This window comes from Carcharodon carcharias, chromosome 22 (assembly GCF_017639515.1).
Source record: "Carcharodon carcharias isolate sCarCar2 chromosome 22, sCarCar2.pri, whole genome shotgun sequence".
In the NCBI taxonomy this organism is placed as follows: domain Eukaryota; kingdom Metazoa; phylum Chordata; class Chondrichthyes; order Lamniformes; family Lamnidae; genus Carcharodon; species Carcharodon carcharias.
Window position 1 is genome coordinate 57,588,922 of NC_054488.1, and position 19,041 is coordinate 57,607,962.

Here is a 19,041-nt window from a genome sequence, read left to right on the forward strand (position 1 = left end):
TGCTGTGCCAGGGAATGACTGACTGCAGATTTTTGATACCTTGCACTAGCAGTTCTAGAATGACACATTGTAAGCTGGTGTGTAACGAAATATCTCTTCCCTCTCCACCCCTTGACGAAATAGAGAATAAGCATTAAAAAGTACCTTTGGTTCCCCATAAAAAGCAACGTGTTACGGAGCAATAAATCAGAAGGTTAGTTCTGTTTGTCTGTAGTTTAATGGCTAGGAAATGTGTGAAAAGTTATAAACTTTTTTTGTGTCTATTAAATTAAAATAGAGGATTTGTGGCCCCCCCCAAAAGTTTTTAGGTTATATTTCTAAAACATGCTTCAGTCATTATATACCCATGCACCATAACTGTTCTTACAAGCTAGTTGCTATTTTCTTACTCCCTTTTTGAATTTCTTCAATTGACACTTTGGCCAAAGGGAATACCTGGTGGTGGATGAATGTTATTCTGAATCACTATTCTGGCTACATCCTGTACTCATTGTATCGACTGCTGTTGGCACACATGACTGGAGATATGTTTAACTGTGCTGAACACTTGAAGCTAAGCAGAGCTAGAATCCATTCCTTAGATTCGGATGCTCTCTATCCCTGTGAAATCCTTTTGAGGGTTAAAGGGCTTGCCTCAATGTCAACAGCTACAAAGGATTTAACCTCTTGTATTACTTCCTTTGCACCTTGAGTTATTAGCAAACAAGTATAATATCTTCATGTTTATTTTAATATTGTGATTTACCGATGTAGGTGCTGGTGTCCCTTTGGGCTCTACTTGTCACAGATTGAATTGGTCAACTCTCTCACTGTTTTTTGTCTTTATTATTTATCCATTATGGTGAATTTTCATATTAACTGAGACTTTAAGGGATTTTCTGGAAGTCCAGCTATTTTATAAATGGTAATGTTTAACTTGATCTCATCATCAAAAATTCTGAAACATTTTTTCAAATGTCACCTTTCTTTTGTTGAACCCATGGCTTATTATTACTGTGTTTGGTCAGACTACGTGAAAATGAGAAAAACTTGGCATTTATATAATGTAATGTAGGAAACGCAGTGGCCAGTTGTACCCACCAAAAACAGCATTATGTTAATGATAAGGTAATCTGCTTTTGATTGAGGAATAAACATTAGTCAGGACACCAGGGATAACTTCCCTGTTCTACTTTAAAATAGATAAAAACAAAAAAACTGCGGATGCTGGAAATCCAAAACAAAAACAGAATTACCTGGAAAAACTCAGCAGGTCTGGCAGGACTCGAAACGTCAACTCTTTTCTTCTCCACCGATGCTGCCAGACCTGCTGAGTTTTTCCAGGTAATTCTACTTTAAAATAGTGCCATTGGATTATTTACATCCATTTGCGAGGGCAGACTGGACTTCACTTTAACATCTCATCCAAAAGGCAGCACCTCTGACAGTGCAGCAGTCACTCAGTAATGGACTGGAGAGTCAGCCTTGATTTTTCAGAGCCTGGAGTGAGACTTGAATGCACAATCTTCTGACTTTCTGGAATAGTTTTGAATTGATTTTGAGTTTTGTATGTTGCCTGTTAAGCAGATCAACGATAATTCCTAATTGCATAGCCCTCTTAGTTTTCTTAATTGAATTTTGGTAAATACTTTCTTTTTGTCATTTTTTTCGAATATTTCAGCTAGAACATATCAATTTCTTAAGTACTCCCAGATGAAATCCATCTGGGTCATTACTTTATGAATCACTTGCTTGAGTTTCTTTGGAACCACTTCTCTGCTAACCATTTAAAAAAAACTTCTGATTCACTGTGCAAGTTAATACAATACTACCATTTTTAATTTCTTTTTAAGGTATTTAAATATTCAGCTGCCATATTGTTGGTCAGACTTGATGCTCTATCTGCAACAGTTGTATCTGAAGAATCTTCCTTTTGGTTATCATGATTTATTTTTCCATTTTTTTTTCTTTGCATGATTTAGTGATGCTTAAAGTTCTTAATGTATTATTAATGTTCTTATTTAAATGATTTAAAGCACTATGTTGTGCTTCTCCTGTTCAGCTACTTAAAGATAGATCTTGACGTTCATTTCTTAGAGCATTAAAAATAATACATATTTGGGTAACTGAAACTTGGGAGTGCAGTTCAAAATAATTAAATGCTGGGATTCCAATAATCTTTAATGTGGCAAGTGAAAATCAATGGCTAGCACCGGGAACTTGCCAGAAATCCTTAATAACCGTGACTTTTTAAAGCTTTTACAAAAAACGTGATATTTTCAAAGCTTTCTGGATGCTCCGCAGGTATAGAGATTGCCTGTATCGGTGCCAAGTTAGGAAGGGCCTAGCTTTTGTCCTTTGCACTGTGCTGAGTTAACTGATCTATGTTAGGTTAATGGGAGGGTCTCTATAATAGGCTAGACAGTAGTTGGGGATGGAGGTGATATCAGCTGCAATTCATGTTTCTGATCCCTAACCAAATGCTTTAGCTAAAAAATGCATGTCTAGACACTGAATGCGAACACCTTTGGATTTCATTGATTACTATTGTCACTACTTGCTGTCATAGATGAGGTACCAAAGGATACTTGTACATGTGTAACTGGACTATATAGCCTTCAGGGGAGGAGTGAATGAAATGAGGTGGAAGGTTGGGGGTTGTGGGGGATGGAATTTCTTACCAAAGTCCCACCCTCCACTCTATTGTGCTACTTGCTGTGCCAAGCACCATTCCCAATCTTGCCTTGATTCCAGGTTTCTGCCAGGGTTGCTGTTAGTTGTTCAAAGATGCTCAATAGTCCAATCCTATGGCTTAGTTGCTGATTTATTTTTCTCCTAATGGGTTCCTCCCAACTTCTAATTTGAATAGATGGTGTGACATCTGCAATTTATATCTGAGAGCTGAATTCCTAAAAATGCATTCCAGTCTACCACTGGTCAAGAAATTGTTTGTCTAGGCTGTATATAAGAGTCTAGTTCTTTTCTGTTATGGTTGCTAAGCTGCACCATTACTGTTTTTTTTGCTTTGCATTATAAGATTCAGAAAGATTGAAGTTGTAACTATTTAAAATCAAGGTTGATATGCAATGTATTTGAATTGGATATTTCCTGAAGTTGGGTTTCTGCAATTACAGGGTGTATTTCAGAAATCGATGGGTGAAGACTGTACATCCAGTAGTGCAACAGTACTGTTTGATTTCAAGCACACATTCCACCTTTCAGATGCCACAGAAAGAGGATATCTTGAGACATCGAGTGGTGGTGGTTACTCTTAGTACATCGCAATATCTCTGCCAGTTGGATCTTGAATTAGGTGAGTAATGTTGGAAATTCAGAATCATTGAATTTTTGCCATGAATGTGGGACTAAAGGGCCACGTTTGTTTTTGGATCAGGAACCCACCCAGTGGGAATCTGATTAAAGCTTAGATTTTCACATGGTTGGGCCCATAATTGAGATGGAGATGGGTCCCCTGTTCAATTAAGGGCGGTGGGTGGGGCCTCAGAGCTGGAGGGTCAATTGGAGGCCGTCCAGCTTCAGTGAAGCACCCAACTACAGCACAAAGCAAGTAACTGAGAGGGTGTCTCAACAGTAGGTGACCCTTCAGCCACTTTTTAAAAACTTGAATGAAAAAAAAGAAAGCAGCCAGGCCATCACTGTTGAAGGGGAACCCCCTGTATCGGGTGGCCTTTGGTTGTACCCCCATCCACCCAAGCAGTCAGGGAGGGCCATTAGGCTTGCCAGGAGTGCTGGTACCTCCACCTGTGATCAGCAACTGGCACCTCCGGCAGTTGATCCATGCCTCCCCCCAGTCAGATAATCCTAGTTTGCCTCCTGAACTTACCTTTTTAAAAAGACTCTTAACCAGCCTAATTGCCAGCCTGCCTCCCTGGACCCCAAACTCACCTCCCCCAAAATGCCAATGGTGGGAACAGCATCCTGAAACTGACATGCCGACCAGTGCCGGTGTTTTTGGGCTCGGGAAGGGGTGTTGAAAATTCAGCCTATAAAGGTAAAATTGAGGTAGCTGAGACATGAGATTTAAGTGAGGCAGCAGGTGGTGTTATATATTTGTTGTTTCCTAATGGATACTGTGCTCAACACCTATTGAGAGCTCAGAATTTTACACATTGGATAATTTTGGAAAATACAGGTTAAAGCTCAAGTTGGTTTATGGCTCTGATTTATAATCTTTTTGACGTTTACGTTTGTTTGCCTTCACAAAATCTGGTGAATTTTGTTCCATGAGTAGTCAAAGTAGGCTTAAACACTGGATAACTGCTTGCATAGTGTTAGGATCTAGAGATAATTTACTTAAAACTATATGTTTATTTGTGTGTGATAGGAATAAGCTGCAGCTTTAAATTTAATTTATATTATTTTTTGTATTAGAAAGGTGAAGCTTGGATTTTGGTTTCACGTTACAGTTGGAGCAGCAGGTGTGAAGTCCTGTTTGTGTACCTGCATTTTAATAGTGTTTTATGACCCTTGAAGTAGTTTAGGGAAGTTAAAATAAAATAGGAAAAACTGTGTGCTGTTGCCTAGCAACAGGGCACCCATGGAGGCACGGGGAGAAACAGCAAGCAGTTTTAATACAATTGGAAGCAGGTGCCGGGAGAAGCTGGACACAAGCGAGGCAATGGCAGGAAGCAGATTCCAAAGAGCAAAGAAAGTCCCAAAACCAGGGAATAGTACAGTGGAAGGCCCCAAGACGACAGTTAAGTCAAAGGACAAGGACAGGAATCTGGAATAGATCTTGTTCAGTGAGGTTCAAATAAGGAGCAGAGAAAAGGGCTCCGATTAAAGAGAGAGCTGCGGGGAGCAAAATCAAGGCAAAGAGAAGCCAGAAGGTCTGAGGAGACATCCAAGGTGGGCAACTCCTAACTCTGGGCCTGTGAAGCAGTGGTGTCCTTCTTGGCACAACCGAAAACCTGAAGAGGAGTAGAACATTGGAAGGAGAGTTCAAACCTGTGGAGGTAGATCCTTGTGAAGACATCCAAGTGAAAGTGTTATTTGTGAGAAGATTCCAAGGCGGGTACTTCGAGCGTTGAGATTGGAAACCCTTGGGAGAAAGACGGAGTTCAGTGAGACCGATTGGCTCACTGTGTGACAAACATCTTGGGGAGCTGATGAGAAATCCATAGCATCTGCTTTGGGTGGCATCTATCACTTGATTTTAGAGTGTGGGGTGTCTGACCTTAGGTCACCTATTGATTTACATGGACTGTATACTTATCATGAACATTAGAGTACAAGATAGATTTTGTAACTTGTGTTATCCTTGGTAATCTGTATATATTTGTAAAGGTATAGTTGCGGGTGAAGGAGTAGTGCAATATAGTTCATCTTTTCTTGTTTAATAAATGTTTTTTTTTGTTAAAAGTTCATAAGCAGACTCTGTTCAGTGGCTGCCCTCCACGTTTCAACAGCTAGAGTATTGCACGCACTTCTGGAATCCGCATTACAGGAAGGATGTGATTGCACTAGAGTGAGTGCAGAGATTTACCAGGATGTTGCCTGGGCTGGAGAGTTTTAGTTATGAGGAGAGATTGGATAGACTGGGGTTATTTTCCCTGGAGCAGAGGAGATTGAGGGGGGACATGATTGAGGTGTATAAAATTATGAGGAGCATAGATAGGGTAGACAGGAAGGAACTTTTCCCCTTTGGTGGAGGGATCAATAACCAGAGGGCATAGATTTAAGGTAAGTGGCAGAAGGTTTAGAGGGGATGTGAGGAAGAATTTTTTCATGCAGAAGGTGATGGGAATCTGGAACTCACTGCCTGAGAAGGTGGTAGAGGCAGAAACCCTCATAACGTTTAAGAAGTATTTGGATGTGCACTTGCGATGCAATGGCGATTAGAATAGTTAGGTACTTGTTTGATCGGCACAGACATGATGGGCCGAAGTGCCTTTTTCTGTGCTGTAGACCTCTATAACTCTATAACAAAAAATAAAAGTTAAAATCTATCAAGATCTATCCAGGTTCTACTTTGGGATCTGACTTGTCCACTAGTAACATCAGCTGGGATTGTAACAATAGATATTACTGCTACTCATTGTTTAGTCTGAGGTGATTGGTTTTGCCTTGCTTGAGATGAGTACATTGGCCGAAGTTGCAAGTGAGCAACTTACTTTCCCTTATTTGAAGAACATTAATCAGCAGGTTCCGAAGAGTCTTATTGGATTCAATGTTGACTCTGTTTCTCTCTACACAGATACTGTCATACCTGCTTAATTTTTCCAGCACTTTTGTTTTTATTTCAGATTTCCAGCATCCACAACATTTTGTTTTTACATCAGCAATTTTTTTTGTACAGAATGTAGTAAATGTTGAAGCTGCTAATTTTTTAATGCGCTGCAAATACATGTAAGCAGGCCACCTGCTGGTAAAGTCTAACAATGAATGCACCTCAAACTCCCAGTTACCTTTGCTGTGGTTTGGCAAAGCTTGTTGCTGAAACATGCTTGTCGGCAGCCTGCTTATGTGTTTTCACCGGATAAAGCATCAGATTGCAATTTCCTGTTGTCCATGGAGTTGTTCATGAGTTGTAATGCAGGAAGCTTGAATCCTTGGAATTCAAAGTAATGTTGCTAACAAATGAGGCCTGCCAGTTTGGCATCAAATCTGACCAGGGTATTTCAATAATTTATCAATGTTTTGTGTACAAGGTGGTGCCTTCATGCAACATTGTAATATCTAATAATCTATAAGAACTTCTAAAATGAAAATGTATAAATATTTCAAAAAGGAAGTATCTGAAAGGCACGAGGACAGGACATAGAATTGAACTAAATGGATAAGTGAGTCACTGCAGATTTGATGGGCTGAAGACTGCCACCTTTGCTGTAAAACACTGATTCTAGGATACATTGGATGTCGTTAGTTTATTTTCTGATAGATGTGATGCACTCTGTTGTTTGATTGGGTGGATGACTGACTTGAATGTTACAAAGGCAAACAACCAGACTTAAGGGTGTAATATGTAAATTTGTTTAAGTTAATTTTTGTTACTAGTAATCAGTTTTAACATGGATATTGTAGAAGTTCTGTTGATATGAATATAAATTCCAACTTGAGCACAGCTCTTGTTAAAAGTTCATCTATTTTAAAAAAAAATGTATTTTTGTTTTATTTGTACGACTCATGGACTACCTAATGGTCTGAATCACGCCTGAAAATGAAATCTCAGAAGGGTCATGTTTAGGATGTGGATAATAACCAGCCTGTAGAGGAGTTATCTGTTAAAAGCTGTTTTCTTTGACAGGTACTCAAATGGTGATTTTTTTTTTCCTGCATTTTTGATACAGAGCAGAGTCAGGGAGCACTTTTTAATGTGTCTGCAGTGTGACTGAATACTGGGATTTTGTGCCAAGTTCTTGGTTTTGATAAGGATTTTCCTTGCACTGATATTATCATAGGGGGAGTGTTTTCGGTTACATTCACTCCTCCCAGCATTCAGAATTAAGTTTGAAGAATGTTTACCTGAATCATCGTAGTCTCTCTTTTCTGTTTGCATGTGCTGAATCTACTATGTATGTCCAGTATTCTTGTTTTCTTTAATTTCACCTTTCCAGCATTTTCAGTTTTATTTCTTTTTAATTTTCTCAATTAACTTTGTACTTTTCCAATTCTGGCACCACTTGTGTGACCATAATAATTGATTCCTCCATATAAACCTGGTCTCTTTCATTCAGCTCTTTTAATTGATGTAATTGCATTTTAGAATCTTTTATTACTCCTGATCATCAGGTGTTTGTGGGCAGCCTCACCTTTCTTGTTTGTGAAGAGGGTTCATTGGACCCCAAATGTACCACTTGCCTTGGGTTGGAAGAATTTGTTGCAGTCAGCTCATTGTATACCAATTAAAAAACCTGTATGGTGTTCTTGAGAAATGCACGTCTGTGATAAGTTTCCATGATAATGTGATTAGAAGCATATTTTTAGTTTTACTTTGATACTTTTATAAGGAGTGGGGGTCCAGCAACTTCATTTTGTTTGATGCCCCTGACCCTGCCCCCTCACCCCTCCAATCCAAACCCCAACCCTTGTTGGGAAGCTGTTTCATCAGCCTGATAGAGTCCTGCTACCACAATCCAGTGAACTCGTTAGTTTACTTGAGCTGAGACTGTGTACATCATGAGACTATTTGCCCAGGGTTTTATTGAAACTCAGCCCAATATCTGATCACCTGTTATTCACACACCTATTCCCTAACAACCAATTTAAGATTGTCAGTCGGGTTCGCAGTGTGGCGCATTTGCGTGTACTGGAAGCTCCATATATTGATACACAGGGCCCTGTTCTTTGCAGACAGAAAGAACATGTATGCATATTGTGCCTATTTTATCTAAACGAAATAAGTGACAGCCATTCACTGGTTCGTTCACCAGGGCAATGTCTTGACCGATCAGAGTCAAGCTGCCTGGCTTAAATTTCAAACAATGCTTGGTAGTTAACTGTCAGTCACCATTAATTGGTGCATTCTCCATAGCAATGCCTCTATCGGTCAGAGTCCACTTGACAACCAATCAGTATTCTCTTCTCATACAGTATAAAGTTGTTGCTTCTCCTGACATTAGTTGTTCTAGCGATTGTCCTGATGAGTGTAAGGCGAAAAGCCTCAACAAAATGTCGCTTTTTTTTTCAGCAATACTCAAAGTTCTGTATTACCAAATGACTATTTCAATAAAACTTTATTGGCTACAATGCGCTTTGAGATGTCCTGTGGTCGTGAAAGACACTACATAAATGCAAATTTTTGTGATGTTTGTAGCTATTGGTGTTGTAATTGCTGGTCGTAAATATACTTTAGGAAGAAGCTTTTGTTCATCTGAAACCCAGACCCCATTGCCCTTAAGACGGTTCACTTTCATCTCAACGTGCGTTTAAAAGCAGCCACTGAAGAACAGTTAAGGCAACTGCCATTCCCAGCGGTGGGTGTAATCCAACTTTGCTATGGATAAGGAATGAGACTGTTTTTCTACTTCTTGCACTTGTGAAATTTCCTCAGCAATTGAAGAAGTTTACAACTCAGAAGGCAACAATATTTGGCATCATGGTTTTAAAGTGGCAATGAATAGGTGCACATTTTGCTGTAAGTGGATAGCAAAATGGCTCCAAAACCTGTATAGGGAAGAGGGAAGTATGCTTCTACTGTGTTCAGCCTTTCAGCAGCAGTTTGCCATCACTGTTTCTGGCCTTGGTACAGGCAGAGGTAGAAACCTCAATTCCAGAGCCAAAATGGTTTTTAAACTGAATCTGCTCTCAATTAGCAGAAAAGTGGTAATATAAATAGGGTATTATTTGGATGTAAAGATCCCCATGGCTAGCATCTTTTGAATTCAGGAATTGCCACACCAGTCAGTCATGTGCAATTAATTTCCATTTGAGATCTACATATTGAACAAAATCAGTTTTTTACCTTTCATATTCATTAGTAAATGCGACCTGCTTTAATCACTGCACCAGTAAACTCACCTCATTAATCTCTGCTACTTCAAGGAAAAAGCACAAAAAGGAGCGAAGCAGTCTCAAGTTCACAACAAAAGATCTGGTTTGTTCATTATTTCCTTTTGACTCATCACTGTATGGTGCTTCATGTGTCCCTGAAAAAGCTAAAAATGTTGCTGTCACAGTAGTAGTTCCAAATGAAGTCAGCCTTCTGTGCAGTGTAACTACAGTGGTTTCTTGCAAATAGTGATCTTTGCCTTTTATAATGTACATTTTAGTTCAATGGAATTCAAAGCTTTATTCAAACTCTTAATTGATGGAGCAAGTTTCATTAGATTTACGAATCCAAGATGGTGATCGTGTTATTTTTGGAGTTCTGCTGTCTTTAATGGCAAGATAATGCTTTCTAATTAAACATTCTTTACTTTCTGAAGGAATAAAATGTCAATGAGGAGTAACAAAATGCAAGTAGTTGCCTCAATTATTTACAATATATATTAGTGACTTGGATGAGGTAAGTGAGTGTACTATCGTCAAATTTACGGATGGTACAAAAATAGTTGGGAAGCCAAGTGCCGAGGATGACACAAGGAGTCTACAGAGGGATGTAGATAGGTTAAATGAGCGGGTAAAAAGTGGCAGATGGAATATAATATGGGAAATGAGAGGATATGCACTTTGGCAGGAAGAATAGAGGAGCTGAATGTTATTTTAAATGGAGAAAGGTTGCAGCACAGACAGATTTATGAGTCCTTGTGCATGAATCCCAAAAAGCTAACATACAAGTTCAGCAGGTAAAGGAGAAGGAAAATGGATTGTTGGCTTTTATTTCAAAGAGAATGGAGTATAAAAATAGGGAAGCCTTTCTAAAACTATACAAGGCACTAGTTAGACCACACCTAGAATACTGTGAACAGTTTTGGTCCCCTTATCTAAGGAAAGCTATATTGGCATTGGAGGCAGTCCAGAGAAGGTTCACTAGGTTGATCCTGGGTATGGAGGGATTTTCTTATGAGAGGTTGAGTAGTTTGGGCTTGTACTCATTGGAGTTTAGAAGAATGAGAGGTGACCTTATTGAAACATTTAAGATTCTTAAGGGACTTGACAGGATAGATGCTGAGAGGTTGTTTCCCCTTGTGGGGAGAGTCTTGGATCATAGGGCATAATCTCAGAGTAAGGGGTTGCCCATTTAAGACAGAGATGAGGAGGAATTTCTTCTGAGGGTAGTGAACCTGTGGAATTCATTACTGCAGAGGGCTGTAGAAGCTGGGTCGTTCAGTATATTCAAGGCTGAGATAGACAGATTTTTAATCAGTGAGGGAATCAAGGGTTATGGGGAAAAGACAGGAAAGTGGAGTAGAGGATTATCAGATCAGCCATGATCTCATTGAATGGCGGAGTAGACTCGATGGGCCGATGCTTTATGATCTTAAGATCTCATAATATCAATAACATTGTGTCCCTTCCTGTCTTCTATTTAAAATGCTTCCCCTCAACCAACACTATGAATGTATTTTACTGCTGTTCCTATGGAAACCGATCACATGTTTTTGTTTCTCCTGAGAAATGAAAATTACAGACTTCACTATGTAGTTTTGTCAGAGTTTAATAATGCCTCATGTTTTCTTGTCTATATACTGTAACGGAATATTAGTTAAACTCTGTTCTCGGTGTTGAAGTGGCGATTTTTCAGTGTTGGTGGACATGAAGCTCTATCTCTGCAACTTAACCTACTTAATTAAGGGGTTATCCAAATTGCTTATTGATATTGGAGCAAATTAAAGTAAACCAAGCTGCCTTGGCCAGAAAAATATCAGGATTCAAATTCTAACTTCCCCTGCTACGTTATATTGCTGAGTTTCAGATGCATTTGTGGCAGGGCAGTGGAACACACAAAATGTTTGGACTCAAGTGAGGTACGTCAGACATTGATTGTCTGCGATTATGTTGTTGTCTCATTATTCCAGACTAAATCAGTTGCCGCACTTTCAAGATTGTCCTGGAAGATGGCTTGTTGAATAAGCAAATGGTGATTGCCTTTAATAATGAAAATTTTAAATGATAGGAGAAAGCTCCACTTTTTAAACGTAAAATGCAGAATTGAAAAAATAAATCATAATTTAGTATAGGTTTTAATGAGCTTTTGGATAGTTTTGGGATCCTTCAGCTCATTTACTCAAACATCTTTTTGACTTGGGGTTTTAAATTCAGTCCTGCCAAAGTATGTGCTGCATCTGGGAGTTTTTCACCAATCATAAAATAATAGCTCATTTAACAGGACATTCTACCTCATCAAGGGATTATAGAAGTAATTCGGTTCAGTTATCTCCTATGGTTTTGAGATTTGAAAGTGGTGTTGTAATTAAAGTTTGGTATTTCATTTTAGAACCATTGTTTTTCTGAATTGAAACTTCAGTTACATGAAGAGAAGCTGGGGTTGCTCTCAGAGCAGAGAAAGAGGAGATTTGTTCGGAGTGTTAAAAATCATTAAGGGTTTTGATGGAGTAAATGAGGAGAAATTGTTTCCAGTAGTAGAAAGGTTACTAATCAGAGGAAACAGATTTATAACAATAAGCAAATGAATTACATTGGTGTGAAAACATTTTTTTGGTGTGCAGTCTAGTTTTGATCTCGAATGTACCCCTGAAAGGGTGGTGGAAGCAGATTCAACAGTAACTTTCAAAAGGGAATTGGATAAATACTTGAAGGGAATAAATTTAATGGGCTATGGGCAGTAAGGCTAATTAGATCGTGGTATCAAAGAGCTGACACAGGCATAATGGGTAGAATGCCTTCCTTCTGTGCTGTAATATTCTATGATTCTAAAATCTACATGTGGGAAACTAAATACTGATTGCTTTTGTTTCTTCTTTTAGGTTCACATCAGAAATAATCTCAAGTCCTTATCTATTTCCCTAAGTTGGTGCAAAGTCTGCAGCATGAGTGATTAAAGAACCTTATTTCATTAAATTGGCAAAACTAGGTGAAATGAAATAAAAACAAAGTGCTGGAAAAGTTCAGCTCTGACAGCATCTGTGGAGAGGGAAATAGAGTTAACTTTGAGTCCAAAATGACTCTTCTTGGAACTCAGAAATGGAAATTTTTGAGTTCCGAAGAAGGTGAAATGGAAATCTTGGCAGGTGTTGGTGATTCAAAGGGCAACGTGCACTGAGATATGTTCTCTACAAATAAACTGGCTAAATGGTTAGTAAAATTCACTTTGCATTATCATCCAGCAGCTGGGAAAAGCCTTTGACTCAATCAAAAGGTTATTGCACTCTGTATAACACTAATCAAAATCACTCTAGGCCACATTTATGGAGCCTAAGTTTCTAAATCAATACTTATACTTTAATCAAATGTTTATGCTTGAAATTGTCGGCTAAGACTCTATTTTGGCAGGTGTCCTTTGAATGTAGGTGTATCCTCTAGATTTGAGCTTCTTTTCCACCCACTTCAGTGAAGTGAGTGCAAATAATTAAATATTTTGTCTAGTTTTCCTGTGTTATTGAATTATAGCATCCTCTTTATCCTAGGAAAGGAATATTTAAATTTGTACAGTGCCTTATGACATCTTTTGGAGATGTTCCAAAAGGTTTCACAGTCACTTGGTTACAAAATGTAGGTGCGTATGGCAGCTGTTATGCCCAGAGCAATGTCCCATGAGCAACAATGATGATTTAATTTTTTTTTCTGTTGGTTGGAACAGTAGAAGAGCTCACTGCTCCTCTTTGATTACTGTCATAAGATCTTTATTTTCAACCTGAGCTGGGCAGATGGCTCCTTGGTTTGCTGTTCAGTTTGAAGGACAAAACTCTGATGATACAGAACTTCCTCGGTATTCTTCAAGTGACAACTGTTGTGATCCGGTTAGGGACAGTTAACATGTAAAGACAAATCCGCGCACCTCGTTTTAACTAATTACAAGGTTTCATTAGTTTCTACATACAATAAAATTTAAATAAGGCAAATATAAAGTTGTATAGTGTCTTATGACATCTCTTGGAGATGTTCCAAAAGGTTTCACAGTCACTTGGTTACAAAACGTAGGTGCATATGGCAGCTGTTGCACTATAGCTTAAACTATCTTCAAGTTATTTACTTCTTTTGGGAACAACCAATAGTATGCACAGTTCTCTGGAGAATTCTCCTCACTCTAGTTATTCTTTGGTAAAACTTTCATTTACCATCTTTTGCCTGTAGACCCTCAGTCCCTTGTTCTGGTTACTTTTCCAACGCTTCCAAGCTAATCTGCTGGTTGCTTTCTTTGCCACATGACTTTGAGACCCACTGTAGATTCTTCCACTAGCTTCAAACTAGGCAATCTTCCAGCCTGTGTTCCGTCTCAAAATTCAAACTCAGATCAGGTATTCCAGATGCTGAATGATGAAGTTAGTTTTTTAACTCTGCTTACAGTGCAAGTCTATCTAACTGTTGTTTACTTTGGCTACCTTCACTTGGTGAGCTTCAAACTGCACACGCCAGTTCCAAGCTGCAATTACTGAGCTTTGATGGCTCTGTGTCCCTTTATATAGCCTCAGCCAGTTTCAGACTGTCCAAACCTCAGGTACAGTTTTTGTTTCTTGAGAGGATTTGTTTCTGGGAGGATCCGTTTCCTGTTTCCCTTTTCTGCTTTCATTTTCAGTTAGCCATACATTGTTTAAATTTCTACATCTCTATCTCTTCTGACTTTTAACTGTAATAACCTCCCAGCTTGTTAACGTTGCATTTACCCCATTTTCTACAGTTGAAACTTTAATTCTCAAAACTAGAAGTTGTATTCTAAAGCTCAAACACATGAACCGTGAACTAGACATTTGCAACACAGCATAGATTAAATGTCTTTGCTACTGTATGGCGTTTAAACCAACAACTTGCTGGCCCTTTGCTTGAAAGTGCTGTCAGTTAAGTCCTAATTCCCCTTGTTAAAAACTCTTTATTTTGGTGGGTGTAAGAAAGGACACTTCAAATGTTACTCCCTCAGAAAAATGAATAAACATCTGATCTGTTTCCAAGAGGCGCAATTGATTGTGCAAATGTACATGTCTTTTCAGACCCAATAGACAACATCTGGATCCATCCCCCTCTGATGGTTTTTGGATGAATGAAGCTGGAGAGCCTTTCCACTCCACATCAATGCTGAGCCTTTGACTTGCACTTAAGTGTCAAGCTAAGTTTCCATGAGTGAGAAGGATTCTGTTCCTTGCTCCTCTCAGTGGCTGTTGCACAGAAACTGACGTATAAGTGCAGTAATCTAGTTAGTGTACAGTTGATATAATAGACCTCCATGTCTTTACATCAATGCAAGTAAGAACTTCAAGCAAAGATATTCACTTAGGTCTGTTATCTCAGTTTGCATTGTTGGTGGGAGCTTTGAAAAAACATAGCAATAGAAAGTAAGGTTTTGCAGATGGGGAATGTGTATCAACATAAATTTTTATGTACAAAGTTGGGGAGAATGTCGTGCTACTGGCTTCGGAAAATCACAATGGTAATTTTTTTCTCCCTCTGTAGCAGTTTGAGGTAAGTAGAAGATGCTTTTATTCAGAGTGAATAAGACTTAAAATTGTAAGGTAGCCTGTCTCTATTTAAGAAACAAGATCAGGCACTTTGATAACTTTGAAAATCTTGCTGGAAAACGGAAACCCAAAACTATTGGTACTCTTATTCCATTATTAATAGCAACCAGATGGTATATTTCCTAATTATGTGTTAGAAGTGCACATCTGCCAGGGGTTAATTGGGAAGGAGAAGCATAAAATTTATGTGCTATTACTAGGAATGAAGGACAACGGTTAACTAAAATTGAACTTTAGTACAGTGTTCTCTGAAATGAAAGCTGCTGAATGGACCTTGAAGAATACGAAATTAATGGGAGCAAAATTAATATGGCTTTTTAATCTGATTCTTAATCAGTCTGCAATAATTCAGAAGATTTGCTATTTATTTTAGAAATTAGCATATCTGATTGCTTGAGAAGCTGAGTTATTATATTAGAACAATAATTTTGATGGATAATGTGTTCTGTACGTAAATTGTGCAGAATTATAAATTTGAGTTTGCTTCTGTTTGCACTGCAGAATTAAGTTGCGCAACTAGATAAAGCTACCTTTCCCTTCAGAACCAACAGAATGCCTTCACTGACACAACCCAACATACATATGCAAAAAAAACGCCTATAAGGAATTAAACCATGTTTAGATCACTGTGAAATCGCTTCCAGTATTGTGGCTGGCTGTCCTAGAAACTGTGCACAGTTTCCTACTTATTAATGCTATATCTTGTTTCAGATCTTGTACATTCCAAAAGAGAGACAAGGACATTAGCATGAGGTTTGCATGCACGAACTGTCTTTGAAGTAGTCACAAAGCAAGTTTGAGTTTGATCAGAATTATAAAATCTGTTATGAAGTTAGTAAGTAATTGTCACCACAATTGATATTGCACGAACAGCATATTAAAGGTCTCAACCAGCGAGTAAATGGATTAAGAATCTACAGTTCTTCATTTTTTAAGTGTCCTTCAAAAATCTTAGCCATTTTAGCTCATCTGCAAATGCCTTCCTGCTATGGAAGCCTACTTAACCCCCTTCAAGCAAAGTTACATCCCGAGCACCTTCATAAAAACTATTTTGTTCCCTTTGGACTGTTGTTGGCTGTTACTGAGGCTAATTTGAAGAAAGGACAGTGTTAAGAGCCAAGCACAGCAAAACAGCAAACCTAACTTTGGAGTTACTGCTGTTGGGATATGTGAGCGCACAAAAACCTTTAAATAAACTCCAGATTGACAGACATGAGAGAAAATTCTGGGCTCTGTTTATCACTTAGAGACAGAAGAAATACTTATTTGATACTTAAGGGTGTCATCATAGTGCCCTGACCCTGTTGGCTACAGGATCACATCACCTGGTAGCACCTCATTTAAGCTGCTTGTCTGCAAAGGAAACTGTCAGGTTGAGACACAAGCGCTTTCATCTGTGTTTGGGAGTCAAATCAGGACTTATACTGCCACTATTGCATGACTGAATAAAAAAAGTGTTTTTTGTGTTAGAGTCACACTTAAGGGCCTGAACCCAGTTATATTAAAAGCTCTCTGATAATTATCACAATTTTAAGAACAGGACTCTAATAACATAGCTCAGTAATTATTTTCTTTAATATCTTATGATAAAAAGCTATTGAAATGCATGTCATCAAATACTTTCAATATAAATGATCAGTGGGATTTAGTTTAGTGACTCTTGTGCACTCTTAATAAATGCAGCATTCAGAGCATAAGGCCACATGTTTGATCTGTAGTCTGTGCAGAGTTAGCTGATCTCAGCTGGCGTGGCTATATTTATCTTAGACATCCATGGTCTAGGTCAGGGAATATCAGTCCACGGTTCCTATTCTTAAACACAACCTGGTGACCTCTGCTGGAAAGTGCACACATGCAAATGGTCAGTTTGGACAAGAGGGACTCAGCAACATTTTACAACATTTGCTGTTGTGGGCTGACACTTGAAGAATGACCACTTGTGTGAGGTGTTGGAGGAGAACAGCGTCTGCATCACTGCACCTGAGTAGTAGTCGGTGCCTTCAGGAAAAGAGTCAAAACCAGACCAAAAAGAGTGCTTCCTGTCTCTTCAATTTTCTATCTTTGTTCTGAATTGCACTCGGGTTTAAAAGTCTCCTTGTTCACTCCCTTTTCCAGTAGAGCAAGGTTTTCGGATGTGACAAAGCAATAAACAAGGCAATGAACTGCTCTTGTCACTTAATCAACTGGAAGGACATGTGCTAGATCATTTGATGTGTGGCAGCTTATTTTTCTTGAATAAATTGTAATTTGTATAACGTTTTGATACTATAGAATCTGTTGATTTCTTTTCCTTCCACAAAATGTAAATGATTTGTGGGTGTATGTTATTTTTAGAGCTGTCATGTATTATTATCTATTATTGAGTCTCCACAAGGGAGGTATTGTAGAGCAGTGCAGGTGAGAAGCTGTTGTATCTCTTATCTCTTGAAGGGTAAACTGGAAAAGCTCTACACTAACACTTGGAGTACTACTTGTTGATCTGGCACTCCAGTTTCTATTAGTTCGGAAAGAGTTTGTGGGAGAGTTGGTTCTTTTTCTTTGGTAAAGGAAGACTGTAGACTCGGTTAAACAGTATGTATTCCACTGACAGTACCTTCACAACTGGTGCAATGCAAAGCCACCATCTGGAACACAGTGTTCTTTGTAAAACCAAGCTGCATTTAATATACTTTTGCTGAGCCCCAACAATGGAGTATGAGGACATCATTAGGAAAATTATATTGTTTCAGCATTTGATTATTTTCAGGTTAATACATAGGTGCATATTTTGAGACATCTTGGGCACCTATTTGATTGTCATTTATACATGGTGCATGTCTATTGTTGCTACATTTGTACAAATGGCAGAGTGGATAACACTTCAGACCCCTTGTGCTTTAGCTGTGCTGGTGGATTACTTTCTGATTCTTTTCATGGGATGTACGTATCTCTGGCAAAGGCCATGCTGGCCTTGGGCCATTATTGCCCATCCCAAATTGTTCTTGAAATGGTAAGCTGTGACCTTAAAATGATGGAGTTCATGTGGTGTAGGTAAACCACAGTGCTGCTAAAAAGGAGTTGCAGAATTTGACCCAGTGACTGAAGGAATGATGATTATGTTTCCAAGTCAGGATAGTGTATGACTTGGACAAGAACTTGCATGTGTGGCCATGTTCCCATGCACCTGTTCTTAAAGGTGGTAGAGGTCACAGGTTTGGAAGGTGTTGCCAAAAGGCCCTTGGTGAGTTGCTGCAGTGCATGTGTAGATGGCACATACTGCAGCCGTTGTGCGCTAGTGGTAGGTGAGGTGCGAGCTGCTTTGTTTTGGATGGTGTTGAGCTGCTTGAGTGTTTTTGCAGCTCCACTCATCCAGGCAAAAGTATTCCGTCACACTTCTGCATTGTAGATGGAGGACAGGCTTTGGGGAGTTGGTAGGTGAGTTACTTGCTGCAGAACTCCCAAGCTTCTGACCTGCTCTTGTTGCCATAGCATTTATGCAGCTGGACCAGTTAAGTTTGCCAATGATAACCCCTAGGGTTTTGATGGTGAGAGATTCTGCGATGGTAATGCTGTTAGAGATGGTTATTGCTTGACAGTTTTTTTTTGTTGCATGATTGTCACTTTGCACTTATCAGCCCAGGCCTGAATGTTGTCCAAGTCTTGCTGCATGCAGGAATGGACTGCTTCATTTTTGGAGGAGTAACAGGTGAAATTGAACACCACAACCATAAGTGAATATCCCCACTTCTGACCTTATGATGGAGGAAAGCCCCTGAAGAAGTAGCTAAAACTCGTTGGACCGAGGTTATTGCCCTGAGGGAATTCTTCAGCAACGTCCTGGGACTGAGGTGATTGGCCTCCAAAATCTTTTCTGTTGGTATTACTCTGACCAATGGAGCATTTTTGCCCCTGATTCCCATTGACTTCAGTTTACTCGGACTCTCTGACGACGCACTTGGTCACGTGCTGCCTTGATGTTAAAGGCAATTACTCTCCTCTCTTCTCTGGAATTCAGCTCTTTTGTCCAAATTTTGACCAAGGCTATAATGTG

At 39.0% G+C, this 19,041-nt stretch overlaps 1 protein-coding gene across 4 annotated transcripts in view; it reads left to right on the forward strand.

The window, feature by feature from the left end:
* helz (helicase with zinc finger) overlaps positions 1-19,041 on the forward strand; it is a 253,424-nt gene that overhangs the window by 104,599 nt on the left and 129,784 nt on the right. For all 4 annotated transcript variants that reach the window (XM_041216945.1, XM_041216948.1, XM_041216949.1 and 1 more), the window contains exon 16: positions 3,114-3,292. In XM_041216945.1, coding sequence (XP_041072879.1) covers positions 3,114-3,292 — 179 coding nt within the window. The remainder of the gene's footprint in view (positions 1-3,113; positions 3,293-19,041) is intronic.